Source organism: Echeneis naucrates, chromosome 14 (genome assembly GCF_900963305.1).
Source record: "Echeneis naucrates chromosome 14, fEcheNa1.1, whole genome shotgun sequence".
NCBI classification, from domain to species: Eukaryota; Metazoa; Chordata; class Actinopteri; order Carangiformes; family Echeneidae; genus Echeneis; species Echeneis naucrates.
In genome coordinates, this window is record NC_042524.1 from 13,127,566 (window position 1) to 13,144,516 (window position 16,951).

The following is a 16,951-nucleotide window of genomic DNA, read 5'->3' on the forward strand; positions in this document are numbered from 1 at the left end:
CCGGCCCCTATTTGTCCCTCAGTGTCACGGGAGAGCAGACACCGCCCATGTGACTGCTTAAAAAGGAGGCCTCACATACACAAACACCAGCAGAGGTGCAGCCACGCCCCCTTTCTGAGAACCGTGACTCATTTCGGATCAGACTGGTGGTGAGATCGCTTGTTATCTGCTTTATGAATGCAGATAATGCTGTATATACCTGTATGAGCATCAGGCTTGGTAAAGTTTTACTTTAGGCGGAACTGTAGCTCCACTTCTTTCCACCAGGAGTCACCATTTTGACAAACCTGACACCCACACACTGTTCCAACTAGATCACTATCTGATCATTCAGTGACAGGACTAAGGTCAGGTGTCAAGTTAGTTTTCACTGAAGTGATGGATTGTCCACTGAATAAATAAATAAACAAATAAATAAAATAAGAAATAGTTCAAATACAGTCTATGCAATTTGCCAACTAAATGAGCATCCGTTCTACTCTAAACAAAAAATAAAGCAGCACTAAACAACAACATTGACAGCGTGGTGTTATGCAGACTAAATGAGAGCAGGGGTCCCTACAGTCAAATTTCATCCAGCCAGGTGCTCCCATGTAGGATGTGAACTCGGACACACTGGTCCCAGAAGCCCAATATTTGAATTTTCTTTATTCATGTTTGCAACAATTAAACTCTACTGGACAGTGACACTATGATGAAACTGAAAAACTATGAAGCACTGACCACAAAGATGAATTGGTGCTAGTACTGGTATTAATAGTACTATAATTAGGTGGGTCATTTTGAAACTGTAATAATTTAAGAATAGAGCAGGGAGGTCAGGGATTGGTCTGCTACAGTTATATTTCCCCACAGCTTTGGATAAGCTTTGGAATTTAAATCATGAGTGTTTTAATGTAGAGGGATAAAAAAAGGTACAACAGCCCAATTTCATCTATTTGTGGCATTTTACATCCTATGTGATGAACATATGCTAGATATCAGGTCAAGTATAATGCCTCACCTTAGTTTTTTGTAGCTGTCAATAAATATGTTTGACACAGGATATAACATTTAAATAAAAGTAAGAAAAGGTACAAAGAAAAGAGCAAATATTCAAGCACAGGCCACTAAGCACTGGAGGATACTAATAATGGCCATGAAGAGAAATAATTAAAATAGTAAAGTAAAATAAAGTAAATAAAATTGCATTGATTCTCTGTTATTATCCACATATCACCAGCCACCATGAGCCTTTTTTATATGCGTTTCATTTCTTACAGTGCCATAGCAAGCAGCCACAACTGAATTTTTATGAAAATTGGACATATGTCAAAGGGGAAAAATATGGAAGACAGGTGCCTGAATCGAGTGTACCTTTGTATTGTGCTGGCCTCTAGTCTCCACATCATACTTGTGTAAGCTGCACACTGGATCATGGCTCTCTGCTGCCTGAGGATCCACAAAATCCTACTTACACTTACATGTCTTTAAGTCAGTTTAAGAAGAACCAGGGAAACTTCCCCCTTTAAAAATGTGACAACAACCTTCCAATGACCAACTCTGCATCAGTTTTCACGTCCAAGTGAAGTAAGTGAAACACATTTGAGTGCAAAGGGACTTTAAATTATACCCTATTGTGATGAATACTGAAGTTAGCACACCTAGAGACTAATGGAGTTAATCAATACAGGGCTGCTGCACCTGCTTCTATAAATCCGAGTTATATCAAACACCCCAAAATGGCCCATGACCCCCAGACTCACCAGCTGAATTAGTCCCACCAGCTCAACCACAACATGTCCTTGGGAAATACATGCAGTGGGCCTATACTCTGTATATCTGTGAAACTTCCCATTAAAATTGTGGTGAATCTATGTCCTCGCTTTCCTTGCACCCTTATTCCATTTGTTTGAGGAACCTCTCCGTCCTAACATGTTCCCCATGTGTGCGGTGGTCTGATCGCAGGGGGTCAGGGGGTATGGTAGTATTTCAGAGATGGGTGTGGTTGAAGCGCGACTGATTCTCCCTTCTGCAAGCGTTCAGCGACTGATCTGGCAGCCTGTTTCTGAAATGATGATACTGAGGAAAAAGAAGAAGCAGGAGCCGTGTGGATGAGTGAGCGGCAGGATCCCGCACCGTCCGTCGTTGATCTGGTTTATTTTCTGCATGAGGCACTTTGGGGGATCTGCCTCAGATCTCAGCTGAGCTGGAGGCGGCCCTGGTGAAGTGTCGGCAGGGAGGAGGAGACCAGAGAGAGGAAGGAAACGAGGATAACGTCACGAAGAGCGGAGTCGGAGTAAAAAAAAAAAAAAGGGGGGCTGACAGTCTAATGGACAGAGAGACGGGCCGAGCCGCAGCTCCTCGGATAGAAATGTGTTTGTTAACTTGTCGGGCGTGAAAAGGGGCAAAAAGGCATTTTGTGGGGTCGGAAACGGGAAGCAGCAGATCTCATCTGGTTCGGGAGGTCCGGCAGCTGAAGCAGCAGAGACATGGAAATGTGTGTAGCCCTCCTCCGTTTTCCTGATTGCTGAAGGATTTGTTAAGAGCCTCATCGTGACACACGGAGCTTCTGAGTGGATCTTCTCTGCAGCTCGTTTTTAATGAGAGCAAAACACTCGGTCCGATCCTCTTCTGGAAACTGAGGACGCTGCTTTTAGTTTTTTCCTCTTCCTTTTATTTATTTATTTATTTATTTTCACGGCAGAAGGATCATCGGTAGAATTAACAGGTAGCCACCCATTATCCAACAGTGTGACAGCCGCTGCAGGCCAGCCTACTGAGGGTAAGATGGCTGGGTGCTGATGAGCCTTTTCTTGGCATCATTTCGACCAAAATTCATTTAGCTACATCCGCATTTTAGGGGCTCGGTGTCTGAGGCAAAGATGTGGCCAAGGCCTCCATCAGGGTGCTGATCAATATGTGATGTAGCCTGCATTCGTGGGCCCTGTCTTCCTTTTGGATGTGTAAATGCAGCAGGCAGAGAAATCAAATCCTTTTGAGGGTCCATCACATCAGGCCTATTTCTCTTTACTGCGGTTTTTATCCCAAGTCCAGGCATGCTGTGTGTGAAACTGGGACTGAACAGAGCCACACAGTCTGCCTTGACATTTAAATGTCCATGCAGTGGCTGTGTAGGTTCGGCACACTCCTCCAGTAGGAAATATAACCATGCCATGTTGCTGTGGGTACACATAAGATGTGCATCCCAAGGGGTGGGGCCAGTCACACTTGGCATCTGTAAATTTTACTCTCTTTGTGTTATAAAACATGCTATGAAAGGCCAGAAAACGCCCTCAGAGTGAAAGACAGCAGGATTGTGCTTTATTCCACTCTGCTTCACCCTCTTTCTCCTCATCAGCAGCAGTATGTAGGAGGCAGCCTCTTGTCTGCCACTAGGCCATGCATCAGTGCAGGTGGAAGCTCGGTGATATGTTTGTCTTCTCTCTCACTCCTCTACTCCGCGTCCACTGGCACAGCTTCAGCACAAATCTTTTCAACCTCCAGTTGATGATCACAGGAAACAAAACCATGCAGCTGAGCATCTGGACCCATCCATGACTGATCTCTGATGCAACCCCCACCCCTCAGACACACACACACACACACACACAGTCTCACACTCAGCTTTTCTTCTCCTCATTGGCTAAATGAGCAGCTGTGCCAGGAGACTGAGGCCCACGATGCACCTCTTTTGGCTTCCATTATTGCTGTGTGATCCATCTGGTCGCAGGTCCCTCCAGGGAACAGTGACCTACTGTAGCTAATTGCTCTTCCTTGCGGTGTGTGCTGTATGCATGTTTGCTGCTGAGTGTTATCGTGAATTTAAATTGCTTCACAAATGCAAATATAGGCTCCCTAACTGGGAAGCAGTTTGAATGAGTAACTGTGCTCATATCAGGAAAAGTAAATGCTGCTTCCCACTGAAAGCACGATGTGATGTAGAGAATATATATGTGTGTGTGTGTGTGTGTGTGTGTGTGACCCCAGTTGGCCTGCAGCTAAAGCATACATCGCCTTCATAGCCATTTTACCTTTCATGTTAATTCTTGGGTGCTACTATGCCTCGATAGCATAGGAGCCACGATAAGATCAGGGTCATAAAGAGGGCTGTTTCCAGCATTAGCACAAGTTCTGACTTGATACACACCCTGTACGTTCGCAGTGTAACAGGTTTCCTCTTTAAAGGGAGTGTTCACTCAGTATCTGCTGCCTGGTAGCGATGCTGGCTGTTTGATAGCAGCTTAGTCATTACAGATTATTCTCTTCAGTTAAACCAGGCATGGTTGTACAGCCATAAACAGATTACAAGGTTTTTTCTCACTGTGTGGGTTCAGTAAACCTCAGAGATTAAAATGTGTGTTCTTATTTTATTTATTTATTTTTGATTTCCACAAATCAAGGACAAATGGTATTTTAGGTTAATTATTGTACTTAATTGATTCATTTTTGGTGAAAGTGGGTCGGTCCCTGGATTATTGGATTATCAAAGAATGGAACTATGCCAATCCAAGTGGGACATAAAATATTCACCAGCAGTTACTTGCTTTTACATTTTGATATGGCACTTTATGTAAATCCCAGTCTGACATTTTTAACCAACAGGTGACAGCTTGGACAGATCCAAAATGAGTGAGCTGGAGCAGCTTCGTCAGGAGGCCGAACAGCTTAGGAACCAGATCAGAGTGAGTCAAATGTATTTGTAATTACATTTTCATGTTTGGCCTGATGGGATGTACATATTTACCTGCTGTGTGATGTCTTTTCTTTTCCCCATGATACCGTGTCCAACAGGATGCCAGAAAAGCATGTGGAGATTCAACCCTGACACAGGTGAATGTCCCAGAGCACTGTGGGGTAAAATATGAAGCGATAATTTCTAGAGATTTGATGAAAATGACTACTGACTGTCCATATGAGCTTTTGAAAACATGAAAGTTATTTTATTATTTGTGAATTTAATTACACCTAATTCTTTGATGAACCTTTCCTCCACAAACAAGATAACAGCCGGTCTGGATCCCGTGGGGAGGATTCAGATGCGGACGAGACGTACTCTCCGGGGCCACCTGGCCAAGATCTACGCAATGCACTGGGGTTCAGACTCAAGGTAAGTCAACCAAATGTTTTATACTATTTATTAAACTGCCTTTGTTGGCCTTTTGTTTTATTATAATGTTCTATCATAGCTTCCCTTAAAGTGGATCAGTTGAAAGTGGACATTTGGAACTAGCCAACTGAACCTTAAGCTCCCTCCTACAGCAGCTGCTGATGAGATAATGCATTACATTTCAGTATGGCGTGTGTGAGTAAATGCTGCTGTTGTAAAACCAATGTTACATCATCTACCCAAAAGGTGACCAGGAGTTATTAAACTTTAATTATGTAAAATATTTAATTATTTTTAGATACATTTGATACAAAATCTCTTTAGCACCAGGCAAAAACACTCCACTGTGGTATTGTTTAAAAGATTATCAAAAATACAAATATAATGTGAAATTAAGTGACCAAACTGGGGCAGGACACATGTTCTCACAGGTGATGGCCCCTAACAAAGTGTCTGTTTGTGTTGTCACGTATGACATCACTCTGAAACTGTAATATCAAATGGCTAAATGTAATTATTGTCTGTGTCTAGCTCAACTGCTCAGTTAGTTTTGGTAAATCGTTTGAACTCAGATTCACCACAAGTTGAGGTAAAGAAAGGATTTAGCAAAGAGAAATTTATATTGGCGGTTTATGCTGTGTATGCTATCACTGATGTAACAACTCAGTCGTTGTGTCATCTCTGAATGGGTCTCATAAAACAGCTTTGGAGCACATACACATATATTCGGAAAAAGCGTTTCCTTTCTTTGCGCTGAGGAAGAAAGTTAGAAGGAAAATGTTTAGGCCTCTGATCTGGTCTGGTTTGAGCTCTGTCGGTTTGGATTTCCTACCTCTCCATCTATCCTATTCTCAATAATGAACATATCAGCATTCACTTCACAAAGGTTTACTTGGAATCAAGGATAACCTTATTGGATTTTGGTAGTCAAAGGTCATGTTCTTGGTGATGGTTTTATAGTTGTGTTTTCCCAACAAGTCCGACTGCTGTTAAAAATCAGCGCGCTCTTCCGTCTGTCCATCTGTCTCATTAAAATATCATGAACATGCCTGAAGGAAATTTCTTTCAGATTTGGTACAAACATTGATTCGACTTAGATGCAAAATTTTGTATTCAAATGAAGGTAAACAATAGTCCTGCCCATTTCTCTGAAGAAGTAACTTCAGGTTCAGCTCTGGTTGTTTAGAAAAAGGATGATAGAATAGATGACAAAAAGGTCTGAAATAGTTGAACGTTTGTCTCTGCAGGCTTCTGGTTAGTGCCTCTCAAGATGGAAAACTGATCATCTGGGACAGCTACACCACTAACAAGGTAAAGTCAGCTGAATCATTCTTCTCATTAGGCCATCGGCTGGATAAATGGTCACACTAGGCCTCTGGAAATGAATGTGGCATTAAGTCCTTTTCTGGTGGAGTGTGGGTTACTTCCGACAGCTTCTTTTCTGAGTTAATGCTGGTCCTGCTTTTATGTCTTCATTAAGGGTTTAAATTGAGTTTTCCCATATCCCCAAAAGTTCAAGCTTCTCTACTTCCCATTTTAGATTCACGCCATCCCCCTGCGCTCCTCCTGGGTGATGACCTGTGCATACGCCCCGTCTGGGAACTACGTGGCCTGTGGAGGTCTCGACAACATCTGCTCCATCTACTGTTTGAAGACACGTGAGGGCAACGTCAGAGTCAGCAGGGAACTACCTGGCCATACAGGTAGGAGGACATCGCACTCTCTGCTGCTGCCGTGTTCGACTCTTCTGCGAGCCAGGCTTCATCAGTCCCCTGTCTCATGGGAAAGCTCTGGTCCCAAACCCCTCAACAATAAAGATTTCATTTACATGGCTAATTAATTGCAGGGCAACACAGTTTTAATGAGCTGGGGCATTACAGAGAGTCTGTGCGACAGAGACGCTGTTGCTACTGTGATGCTGTACATGATTAGATCTACCACTTTTTAGTTTAGCATTATGATATAATCTTTGGATCTGGAGTTTAAATGTTTGTTTCATTAGGACAAAGTCATTGGAAATATTGCAGACAAATTTCATAAAAAAAAGAGGGCAGAAATACACATTTATATCCAAAAAGACAACAATGATCTGAGAAATAGCGAGAACTTTGCCTTGTTTGTTTTCTGTGCTCCCCCCTCAGGCTTCATTTGTCTAGCATGCTTTACTGATCCGGCCTTACTGAGGCTGACGGCAGGCTGAATGTGATGACTAAAATCCTAAATGAAAACTAGAACTTAAAAAGACACAAGAACTGACCACCAGTCAAAGATACATACTTTTTTATTTACTAAATTGGTGGATGCTTGCAATGCCGCTCTACAAGACATCTAAATGTACCTATCACCTCACCACATGTACCGCAGCGCTTCACCTTGTTTCATTCAGTTCCATAACAGAAAGTCATCTGGGCATTTCTCATCTCTCAGGTTACTTGTCATGTTGCCGTTTCATTGACGACAATCAAATCATCACGAGTTCAGGAGACACCACATGGTGAGTGACAAATCAACGCACAATGCAGACGTGCTACCCTGAGCCGATAGGCATCCAAACTCTCCTCTTTCTGCCCCAGTGCACTGTGGGACATTGAGACAAGTCAGCAGACCACAGTTTTCTCGGGCCACAGTGGTGACGTCATGAGTCTGTCGCTGTCACCCGACCACCGCACCTTTGTGTCAGGAGCCTGTGATGCCTCGGTCAAACTGTGGGACATCAGGGACAGCATGTGCCGGCAGACCTTCACGGGCCACGAGTCGGACATCAACGCCATCTGTGTGAGTGTGCTGAGGGCACGACTGGCCCTGTATCCAAATCTGTGTGTATTCAAAATGATGTTTTTCCTTTGAATCTGGGACAATTTAAAAGGACAATCCACCATTTTAACATAAAGTTATCTTTTCATGCTGGTGCAGATATGCTAAACATATGTGCTAAATATAGCGAAACACTGGTTGAAATTTAATGTGCTTTAAGTCAATACATCTTGACAGAAAATAGATAAACAATTCCAGGACACCATCAAATAAACCCATTAAAAATCTGGGCATGAACTTGTGCCCACAGATAAAATAAGAAACAACTAAATAATAACTGTTTACAACATGCTCTCTCTTATCAGATATGTCTATTAGAATTTTAACTTCAATTTGACATTTGACCTCAGCCCAGCTGTGGTGCAAAGTGGCAGCGGATCCCTTTATGTACTGTCTAATATGCTATCAGCTGTGCATCTCTGGGATTTGACTCTGTGACATCACTCTCTGCCTTGTCTCCAGTTTTGAGAGGGATTTAAACTGGGAGCATGCTAGAGGATTAACAAGATTATCAATTAACACCATATCCAAACATCCTGACCATTAGGGGACAATCTCCTGGAGTCTGGACTGATGCACAACACAGGTTCTATGATTGTGTTGCAGGTGGGCATGTGGACAAATTCAGTATTAATAACATGGTGATCATCTTTAAGCCTGATCAGATTCAATTCAAGAGCAGAGGTCTGTTATTAAGTCGTGAAGGAAGAAGGGATCTAGTCTCCAACTTTATGAGAACATCTTGTTGAAGCAGCCTTTTTTAAGGAATCTTCTAACTTTGTGTGCGCCTGCATAGTTCTTTCCCAACGGCAGCGCCTTCGCCACGGGCTCTGACGATGCCACCTGCAGGCTGTTTGACCTGCGCGCTGACCAGGAGCTCAGCCTCTACTGCCATGACAATATCATCTGTGGTATCACCTCTGTGGCTTTCTCCCGGTCCGGCCGTTTGCTGCTGGCTGGTTATGATGACTTTAACTGCAACATCTGGGACGCCATGAAGGGCGACAGAGCAGGTGGGTGGAACAGGACAGAAGAAACCGCTGTGCACAGCTGTAGGATCAAAGAGCAAGCTGAAAAGGTCTCAACATGGAACTGAAGGGGTTTACGTTCATTATGGAGTCACTTCATTGAGACACGAAAGGGTTTTAAAATTTTGGTGGTCTTTGTTGCCCGCCACCCTGAAGATGTAGCTCACTATATGACCACGGTGCACTCTGTGTAAGGGTTAGATGGATAAATATGACCAACAAGGTACAGCATCGTGTTGTGTTACAGCAAGAAGTGTTAAGCTGCCTCTTACCTTAGCATCAGTAACGAGGTTTTGGGGGAAACCTTACAAGACAAATTTAAAATCCAGTCTGGTTACTCTGTTCTTTAGTTTTTTTTACCCAATAAATTTAATTGTGATACCTGGTAAACTGCCTGAGGCGGAGGTGAAAAGAAAATATTCAGCATAGTTAAAGAGGCCCTAATGAGTAACAAGCACTAATGTCAATTGTATTTGTAATGGGGGGGGGGGATCCCGACTGAGCCGAAAGCTAATATTTCTTAAGGCATTTTTCAAGTGCTCCTTCTTTTTCCATACTGAACTAAGCCCAACCACACTGTTTAATATAATTGTAAACTAAATGTCTGCATGTAGTCACAGGCACTTTTTTTTTCTTCTGAAAATTGTAAATAAATAGTTTGTGAACATTATATTATGATGACGACTATTTAAAGAAATAACAGGGTTGGAGAAGAACGATTAGCTGCAGCCCTGCATGAAACCATTTGATAGTTTATAGAGGATTATTACTGTGGAAACAGAGCTCCAAGCCAGACTTACCACTGATTTCACACATTCCTCCTGCAGTCAGATTTCCCATGTTCACAGCCTTTTTGTACAAAATGTACATCAATGGTTGAAAGGTCCACCCTGTGCTGCAAGTAAAAGCATAAACAAACACTAGCTTGCTGTGTTCTGTGTGGTTTTGAAGAAGTTTCAAAACAGTCTACAGAGCAAAACATTTCAAAGCAACAAGCCTTCTTTTGTTCGTCCTTATCTCTCCTGCAGGAGTCCTGGCCGGCCATGACAATCGTGTGAGCTGTCTGGGCGTGACGGATGACGGCATGGCGGTGTGCACTGGGTCCTGGGACAGCTTCCTTAAGATCTGGAACTGAGCCATGCACAGAAAAGGCAGACAGACGCTACTGGGACACAGTTTGCACCCTGTATTCACACTGTATGTAAGATTCAACAGACAAACTGCAACATTGTACTGTACATAATATATATGACTTAGGTATGAGGTTACACACACACACACACACACCTTATGCAGGACAAGACAACACAAAACCTGAACACATGCCTACACTACCTACAGCTGATTTAAGTACACAGCAGCAAGGCTACAGTACCACAGACATTCAGTACACACACACACACACACACACACACACACACAGTTGAATTCTCAGCTGTCCAAATAAAAACACAAATGCCACTATTACCTAAAGCCTTTTAACACGTCTAACACACAGTCTCTCTTTCTCACACACACACACACACACACACACGGTTACCTGAGAGACACTGCTCCTTGAGTTAAACAGGAGAAGTAATTGGACAATTCTGTCTTTGTTTACACTGAAGTCAAAAATGCACTTCAGACAGGTTTTTCAGTACTTTTTTTGCCTCTGTACCACACTCTGTATCTCAGCAATGGTGATGTGAAGGAAACATGGTTGTGGAAAGAGTCCATAAACACTGAAAAACTAAAATAAATGAATAAATCACTGACAGAGGGGATGGAGCGAGGACCGACAGAATCCAAGAAAAATTTCATCTGGCTCAAGACATCATGTAGTCACTGTCTTTTATAGAAATGTACCCCCACATACATCAGTTCTGAAGTCTTATTTTATTTTTAACACTTATTTTATTCATGTTCTCCCTGTGTGCCTCAGATACACGTTTAAGAATATTAATAGAGAATATTGATACAGGTAAATTTACTCAAAATGATCTGTGACTCAAAAAGTGGGTGAAGAAGAAAACCATTCTAAGACACATCTTATTAAAGCAGGAGCCAGTATTCATACTTTGACTTTGTCAGTGTATTATCTGGACATCATGATGGTATAATTGTACATAATATGAATAAATAATAGCCTCTCCTGCCAGTTATTGTGGTTTCTTTTTTCATGCAGTTTATTAAAAGAAAAAAAAGATTGTTCCAGTTTAGCCTGCTATCGAACTGTACTGATATGAAATAACATGCTGTCAAAAAACAATTGGTGCGTCACCACAGTTTCTAGAATTGAGGGTTTCCTTTAAGAATCTGCTCAATTGGCATTTTCTTCAGTTACATGCTTCCTTGTTCAGTATGAATCCAATCTGTCATGAGCACAACAAGGTCATGGCCAAATTGTGCCACAAAATGACCCTATATGAAATACAGAAGCAGAAAGTCTGTCCATTAGGGATTCAAAGATACCCCATTTACAACTGAATGAGGAAAATAATAGCTACAGAAAAATCTAAAATCTCAGTTTGAAATAACTCTCAAGCCAATGTGAGCACAGGCCACCTTGATGTGATGACTCATAAAATCAGGTAAGACCGGTGTGTCTTCTTTCTGATAATTGAAGGGAAGTTTTGCTTTCTTTTCGCTGAAGTGTTTTGCCTTTGGACACCAGGTGGTGCTGCAGATCACTCAGCAGCTGTGATTTCTCAAAATATGGATGACACATTTTCACCAGTAAATGTAAATACTTTGACCCATAAATAACGTAAAGCAGAAAGTGGCACCTCATATAAAGCATTTGTAAGCAGATTTCACACCATCTTGTGTATTTTTGAAGGAAAGGTATACTATTATTCTGGAGTCATATTTATGAATAATAACAAAGAGCTGTACTTCAGACATTGTGTCATTTCTTTTCACAAAACACAAAGAATGAACAACAACTGATACGAACAGAAATGAGGTCAAAGTATTTTATTTTTCAAACAATTCTGTATTAAGACATGAATTCGTTCAACACAATCCTTTGAAAGTTTATAGTTTATCAGTCTATGAAATACAATCTGGAGTTAACCTCTCACAAGTAACACAGACGCACGCACATACTAAAACATTGCAAAGATGTTTACTGTCTTAAAAAAAAAAGAAAGAAAAAGAATAATAGATATTGTAGTTCTGTCCAAAGATCCATGTTACTTTCAAGCTCCCCAAGTGTGATCTCTCTCACTCCTAGCTACAGCTGCTAAGCCATCCACACATCATTGGCTAGAAATGTAGGCAATGCGAGACAAGTGCCTCAAGAGAATATTAGCTATCATCCATTTATCAATAGTTAAAAGTTCATAAAGGCAGTTTCTGGAATTTCACTACAGCAAAACAGGAACAATCATCCAACAGGTGATTGAGTTAAACTGACAGAAGCAGTTACGGTTTGTGATTACAAACAAAAGTAAAGTACAGAGCAGCTTCTGTTACAAGCGACACACAAACAAGCCGACATTCAGAGGCCACTGATAATCACCTCCTGCAAGCCACAGAGATGGACAGCCATGGTTTTGATTTGTTCATATGCTTGTATTGCTTTTAAAAAATAAACGTCATCTAGACCTTCAGCTCAGTGATGCCACTTTTTTTGATCCTGACATGTACTCTGGAGTCAAAACTGAAACAAGCCTTTTCTAAAACTAACTAGTTTAAAGTCCACATCCTTTAATGGCTCTTGGCACGAGAAGAAAAAGCACTTCAGAAGAATTAACAATGAGAACTACCTTTGTGTTATAAACCACAACCCACTGCAGAAATTTCTGCTGCATGAGAATTGATATTTTGTACTTATATTTAATATTTGGAGGTTACCTTACACAAGACACAAGGAATTAGCTACGGTGTTGAGCTACAAGAGTTTGAAGTTTGATTTGAGTTTTGTTTTTCATTAGTATATAGGGTCTCCCTAAAATAAAGTCCAAAAGTTCACTTGCATTGTTGTCTGTAAAAAAACAACTAAAACAATAAGGATGATTAAACAAATATGCTTCTGTGGGGTTTTTTTTTTTAGTTTTCTTCTCAATACACGTCTCATTTTACTTGGAAATTCTTAGAAATGTAAGACAATTGAACCAAATTTCGAATGAGCAGTCATGTCTTCAGTAGATGTCTTCTGCGTACTTACAGTTTATCTTATTCAGCTGCAAATGAAGTAGTTTGCAATGCTAAGTTTGTGTTCTGCAGATGAGGCACAAATACAGTTTAGTATTCCATTCCATTTTTTCTACTAACCAACATGAATGTGTATATTAAAATACCACCTATTATACAAAATAAACTGTGTTTACAGGTCATGTGGAAAAAGTTTTTTTTTTTTTTTATACAGACTGCAAGTCTAAAAACAAAAGTAAAAGTGTGTGTGTGTTGAGTTAGACTCTAGTTGAGACTCATTAGTGCAGACTGCTGAAAGAATGTGGTCAAATTGGGTAAAGTAGGATGTGTGAAGACCTCTTTCTCTGCTGCATCAGTTTTAATGTACATAAAGTGTCTCATCACGGGACATTGTTCCTGAAAGCTAATGCTAAATCAGTGGAGTCCCATTTTAGTCGCACTGAACCACACAAATGTCAGTGTCTTTAAATCTTAGATTAGATGACAGTGCAAAAGAAAGAAAAAAAAAAAAAGATGTGTGTGGATTATATTTCAATGACAGATTCTGTTTTTGCAACATTAAATAGATTAAATAGTAATAGTGCACTGAATGAAGCTACGAGGCAGCACATAACATGTTGCAAGAAAAGGTCTCTCACCATCACTCCATTATTAGTGTTGTGGTATCACTTCAGCCTTCAATCATATATCATAGTGACTTAGATGAGGGTCTAAGTCAGTGTTATTTCAACGTCAGTGATTCCAAAGCCAAGAGCCTGTAACCTCACAACATCACCACTTTGTGGCGATCCTTGTCTTCACCTGAGCATATTAACAGCCTGTCAAATCCACAGAGGCAGCTTAAACAAGACACCAAGTACGAGTCAGCACGTGTCCGAGTCACAGCCGCAGTTGGCTCCTCTGCTTACCAGAAGACCAGAGATTAAATTTATTGTTTGTTTAGCTCACCATAAATGTTGTAGTAATGGATACTATTCATACACACAAAAGCGCGCGCGCACACACACACACACACACACACACACACACGTCTCAGTGGAATACTTGCTCCATTATGACCAACTACTGATAACATACTGGCAAGGCTGACTGCTGAGTGAATGAGGAAAATAAAACTCCATCTCTGTTATACTCCATTACAACTTCTATCTCTCTACCTTAAATACATTGTGCTTTGATTAATAGAGTGGTACACATTTTTATATAAATACAAATATGTCTTATAGATGTACATTCACCTTTATTTCTCAATATAGGCTAATTTACATACTTTATAAAATAGGCTTCTTAGAATATATCAAGCTACTTTCCTCACTACAAGATTTAACAATCAACATCATTAAAGAATAAGCATTTACCTCAACTTTGCTTCAAGAGCCTATATTTTCTGAGCAGACATTACACACAGTTTAATTTGATCTGTGGACAAGTACTAAGTAAAAAAAAACAAAACAAAACAAAAAAAAACCCCCAAAACAACATGTTTCACACGTATGGCTTTTCTCTATGCTGGCTCCCACATTGAGTGGATCCTCTTCACATCACACTCGATTGATTGGACATATCTTGGACTTATTTGTTATTGCAACTTTCTGAACGGATAATCGGCTGCTAATCATTTCAGGTCAGATATGTGGTGCCAAAAAGTATTTCAAGTCCCTCTACAGGGTCTTTTGGATTTGACTTAAGCGCACTTAACTGGCACATGACATTAGTCTTAACAATGGAGAAAAATTAGTCACGCCTCTTCTTCATGTGATTTCAAGTAAGAGACAAGGGGTGGGGACTCACAACTCAACCTAAAACGTCTAACCCTTCCCAACTCCAAGGCACTGCTTAAACTGTAAACATGGCAGATTGAAAACAATAATGATTTGCCTGTGAAAAGAACAAATGCCAGAACTCCTGGTGTACTGTACTGAGAAATCTGAAACATTGCTCATGACAGACAACATATGTTTGAATAAAAACACATTAACCCAAAGGAAAAACTTTGATACAGTACTACACACTCTATTTCAATGGCTTACATGCACACCAAAGTATCTGCTTGAGATATATTTATAAATGTTTACTGAAGTGAAAGTGCTTTCCATGCTCATTTACAGATTGTTTGATAATCTTACCATAAAATTAACAATCTATTTATCATGTAATCTTTGATTAAACACTTTCTGCCCTGAACTTACACTATTCTTAATAGCTTTCTTTTTTTCAATATATAGAATATATCAACTTAGCTAAACTTGGAGATGAAAGCATTACTTTTATCTCACTATCCCACTGATCAGAAGCCAAAAATCCTTTTATAATATCCAATATCTTTTCACACTGGCAACCTCAAAAACTTTACCATTGCATTCTTTCAACACCAACATGTCAGCATTTACTTATACGCAGCTGATCTAACTTTCCCAACAGCTCTATGTCAACGAGCATGATTACACTGAGGAAACTCAGTGAAACTTACTGTGCTATCACAGTGTTGATTTAACCACATGAAACACTGAAAAACAAAGCTTGATTCATGTGTTTATCTACCTACTTCTACTGTACTGCCTGGTGTATGTTTAAGGGGTGGAGGGCACAGCTGATCGAGGTTATCACTATAGGAAGCGTGAAAAGCTGGCTGACTCTTTGGATTTATATACAGAAAGGAAAACAATGGTTCGTGATCTGTGGGAATAGTTTCTTTGCAAATTTCAATAGTTACCAAATAATCTCTATTGCCTTTGGCCTGCGTTCATACCCCTGTATCAGAATATGCTGCGAACTTTGGCAGGATGTAAAAATATTAAATATATTAAGTCTCTAGTGTTCCAGCTGTGTTCTCCAAAGTGCCTGACTGGATGGAGTCCTCTGTGGTATTGTAGAGGTGCCCTTACATTTACTCTTTCCACTGGCCTAAGACAAATGAGTACTGTACCACATTATGAGCTGTTTCATTGCAACAAAAAGATCCACACCAACAGAAATAGTCTAAGAATTGAAATATAATACAGCAGAGTAGATCACTGTGGCAGGAAGGACAAGAGGATTCAGAAAATGATCTCCCTCCACCACTGCAATCTCAATGATAGCCTCTTTCCACATGTCTCAAAATTCTCTTACAGACTATTGTTCCATTCCCTCTCACCTCTAAAATCATCACTAGACTCCTTAACTATTACCAGCCTAACATATGAGCTCTTCTATTCAAATGTTGACTCCACAAGAATAGAATATATTGCAATATAATGGCAATATAGTTACAATAAAATTAAGAATACCAGTAGGCTAATACCAATACAGAACCACTACATATAAATATCAAATTTTTGTATTTTGTAAATCTATGAAAACAAATTTTTTTGATAAAAGCCTGATGAGTCAAATAATTAATAGTTTCTAAACCATAGAAAAAAGGCAAAGCAGGAGATTTTGCAGCGCTTCTTTTGAGTACTGCACAATTATAAGACATCTGAATGTTTTTTTTTTTTGTTGTTTGTTTGGATTTATCTTTTTTTAAACTGAAACGTATTTTGCATTTGAAGAATTCAAGGCTTACTTGCTATATTGAAGACTTACAATTTAATTTGCCATTAAGGCCAGAAAATAAAAATTATTGAGAGCAGGACTTCAGGTAAATGTCTACTATAGAACAAGCTACTTTATTCTGACTTGTCCCTTGGTGATATTTTTATTCCTTTCAGCCTTCCTGAAATTGTGATATCCCCAAAATAATGGGGAACCACAAACCACTGCAAATGGGTGCTCCAGCATTTTATTATTTGACATCCATGTGTCCAGTGGCAAAAGACTGAGTAGAGACTAAATAAGAGGCCTGCAAATGATCAAATCTAAGGGTCAGGTGCTAACTATTTACAGCTTCATTTTGACA

General features: G+C 40.2%; 1 protein-coding gene across 1 annotated transcript; it reads left to right on the plus strand.

The window, feature by feature from the left end:
• The first annotated feature begins 2,274 nt into the window (after positions 1–2,274).
• gnb2 (guanine nucleotide binding protein (G protein), beta polypeptide 2) lies at positions 2,275–11,065 on the plus strand. The gene is made up of 10 exons (XM_029518886.1): positions 2,275–2,764; positions 4,585–4,664; positions 4,774–4,812; positions 4,983–5,089; positions 6,337–6,400; positions 6,630–6,792; positions 7,517–7,583; positions 7,663–7,864; positions 8,700–8,916; positions 9,960–11,065. The coding sequence occupies exons 2-10, from the start codon at positions 4,608–4,610 to the stop codon at positions 10,064–10,066; spliced, it is 1,023 nt and encodes a 340-aa protein (XP_029374746.1). The 5' UTR covers positions 2,275–2,764; positions 4,585–4,607; the 3' UTR covers positions 10,067–11,065.
• Positions 11,066–16,951: the final 5,886 nt, after the last annotated feature.